At 41.3% G+C, this 1,932-nt stretch overlaps 1 protein-coding gene across 1 annotated transcript in view; it reads right to left on the bottom strand.

Annotated features, from left to right (window-relative positions):
* Window positions 1–1,617: 1,617 nt before the first annotated feature.
* The window catches only part of mdh2 (malate dehydrogenase 2, NAD (mitochondrial)), a 9,146-nt gene continuing 8,831 nt past the window's right edge, over window positions 1,618–1,932 (bottom strand). The window contains exon 9 of the mRNA XM_063203606.1: window positions 1,618–1,924. Coding sequence (XP_063059676.1) covers window positions 1,793–1,924 — 132 coding nt within the window. The 3' untranslated portion in view covers window positions 1,618–1,792. The remainder of the gene's footprint in view (window positions 1,925–1,932) is intronic.

Raw genomic sequence — 1,932 nt, 5'->3', positions numbered from 1 at the left:
ACGGTGTTGGTTACAACCCAACCCCGCGCCATTGTGCTAAGCCCAGCCCAGGTAAATGCCAGCATGTCATTGGTCCCTGGCTGGGGTCGTCCCACGAGATACCTAGGTATTAAACTTTGGTGTAATGATCAAATCTTTGAGTTTAAACCCCGCTAAAGGGCTCCCGTGGACCTAGTGTCCCCATTTCCTCTTAATTAGGTAGCAATGACTTTTTCAACATTGTACTTTGTCGTATAATTAGATTTGTCCTGTAATAAAACTTTCATTGATCTATCTTTGTATAGACCCCGTTTATTCCTTCATAAGGTTATTGTACTGTCGAAACGTAGCAGCTCCAAGGACATTTCTCCATGTGGAGTGGGACGCTACACTTCGGGTCAGCCCGATTGTCAATGGTGTCTACTTAGGATAAAAATATGTTATCGTAAACTGGAACTTAAGCGGGGTGATCAGATCTTTTGAGTGTAGTTCTTGACATACACCTCTCGCTTCCTATTGCAGTCGAATAGGAGTAAAGTGTATGGGCCTTTGATCTCATAAGTATGGTACCTTCCAGCAACTTTAACCTCTGATTTATTCTAGACGTCTCTCATATGGGATGGACATGCACAAAGAAATTAGTCGGCCGCGTGCAAATCAGTTCTACAAGTAAATGGATATAAAACCCTTGACAGCTGGACTCAGACTTAACCGATATTGTTGGAATATTCATAATAAGAACAGTTTATATTAATTGAGTGCAATCACACAATTATCCTGGGACTAGGGAGGTCTACGACTGAGATCCCATCATAATACGGAAACTTGGTAAATTAGGATGCAAAATGAAATGTTTTCTACAGTCCAGAGCTTAAGGAGCAGAGCACGAGACTAGGATTCCGGTGTTGGGCCTATCTCTGGGTTTTCAGTAGCTACAAAAACACTTAAGAAACCATTGTTGGATAGTTGGTCGAACACACCAAACATCCAAAGGCCTGTTTAAGACCATTTGTCTACATTTTGTGGGCAAATAAAATCGTTGAATCAGGAAACTGCAGCGAAACACTTCGGCAGCTGAACATGCCCATCATCACCCACCCACACTGTAAGAGACAAACAGGGTTTATTGAAGAGACCATATAGTGGTGCAAAGACAGTCAATGCCACTACTGTATTGATTAGATGATTGTTTATTAGTTTAGTGGATTACCTAAGAATTATATTCATTGATTGTGCAGTAATTGACAATTGAAGCCCTGAGACGAAGAACCATACAAGTCCACATCTTCACATTTTGAACATAGGCCTATGTTTTTTTTAATTTGCAGCTTGAACATTACATTTTTTATTTTGATTTATCTTGAAGTCAGAAAACAAAAGCTTCTTAATTATAATATAAGATTTTTTAAATGTCAATGTTAAAAATCAAATGTTACCAAGTATTTACAATTCTCGACATTTGGAAAAAAAAAAAAAAAATGGGACTTGTATGGTTCTTCGTCTCATGCACTCAATTACTAATTTATAGTCATTAGCTGTTGTTGTAATACCTGACGTCTGAGCCCCCCCAAGGAAATCATTGACCCATAGTCGCACACGTACAATGTACACACAAAGACAGAGAGGCGGAGACATGTCCAGTGTAGAGGGTTTTGTTTATTGGATGAGGAGGTCAGTAACGGACAGTTGCATCATGACGGGCAGGGGGCCTGGTCCAATCAAAACAGAGGAACATAAATAACAAGTGAAGTGCTGTTTTTTATCTCTGTACATCTCTTCTCTTCTCTCTGTGTGCGTACTCGTGTGTGTGAGTCTACTTCATCTTGGCCACAAAGTCCTCTCCCTTCTTGATGGAGCCCTTCAGCTCCCCCATGGCATCTGCCACCAGCCCCTCCTCAAACGCAGTCAGCTTGCCCAGACCCAGGTTCTTCTCAATGCCGTTCTTCTGCAGGG

Source organism: Engraulis encrasicolus, chromosome 7 (assembly GCF_034702125.1).
Source record: "Engraulis encrasicolus isolate BLACKSEA-1 chromosome 7, IST_EnEncr_1.0, whole genome shotgun sequence".
Classification (NCBI taxonomy): domain Eukaryota; kingdom Metazoa; phylum Chordata; class Actinopteri; order Clupeiformes; family Engraulidae; genus Engraulis; species Engraulis encrasicolus.
This window is presented reverse-complemented; position numbering and strand designations above follow the sequence as displayed.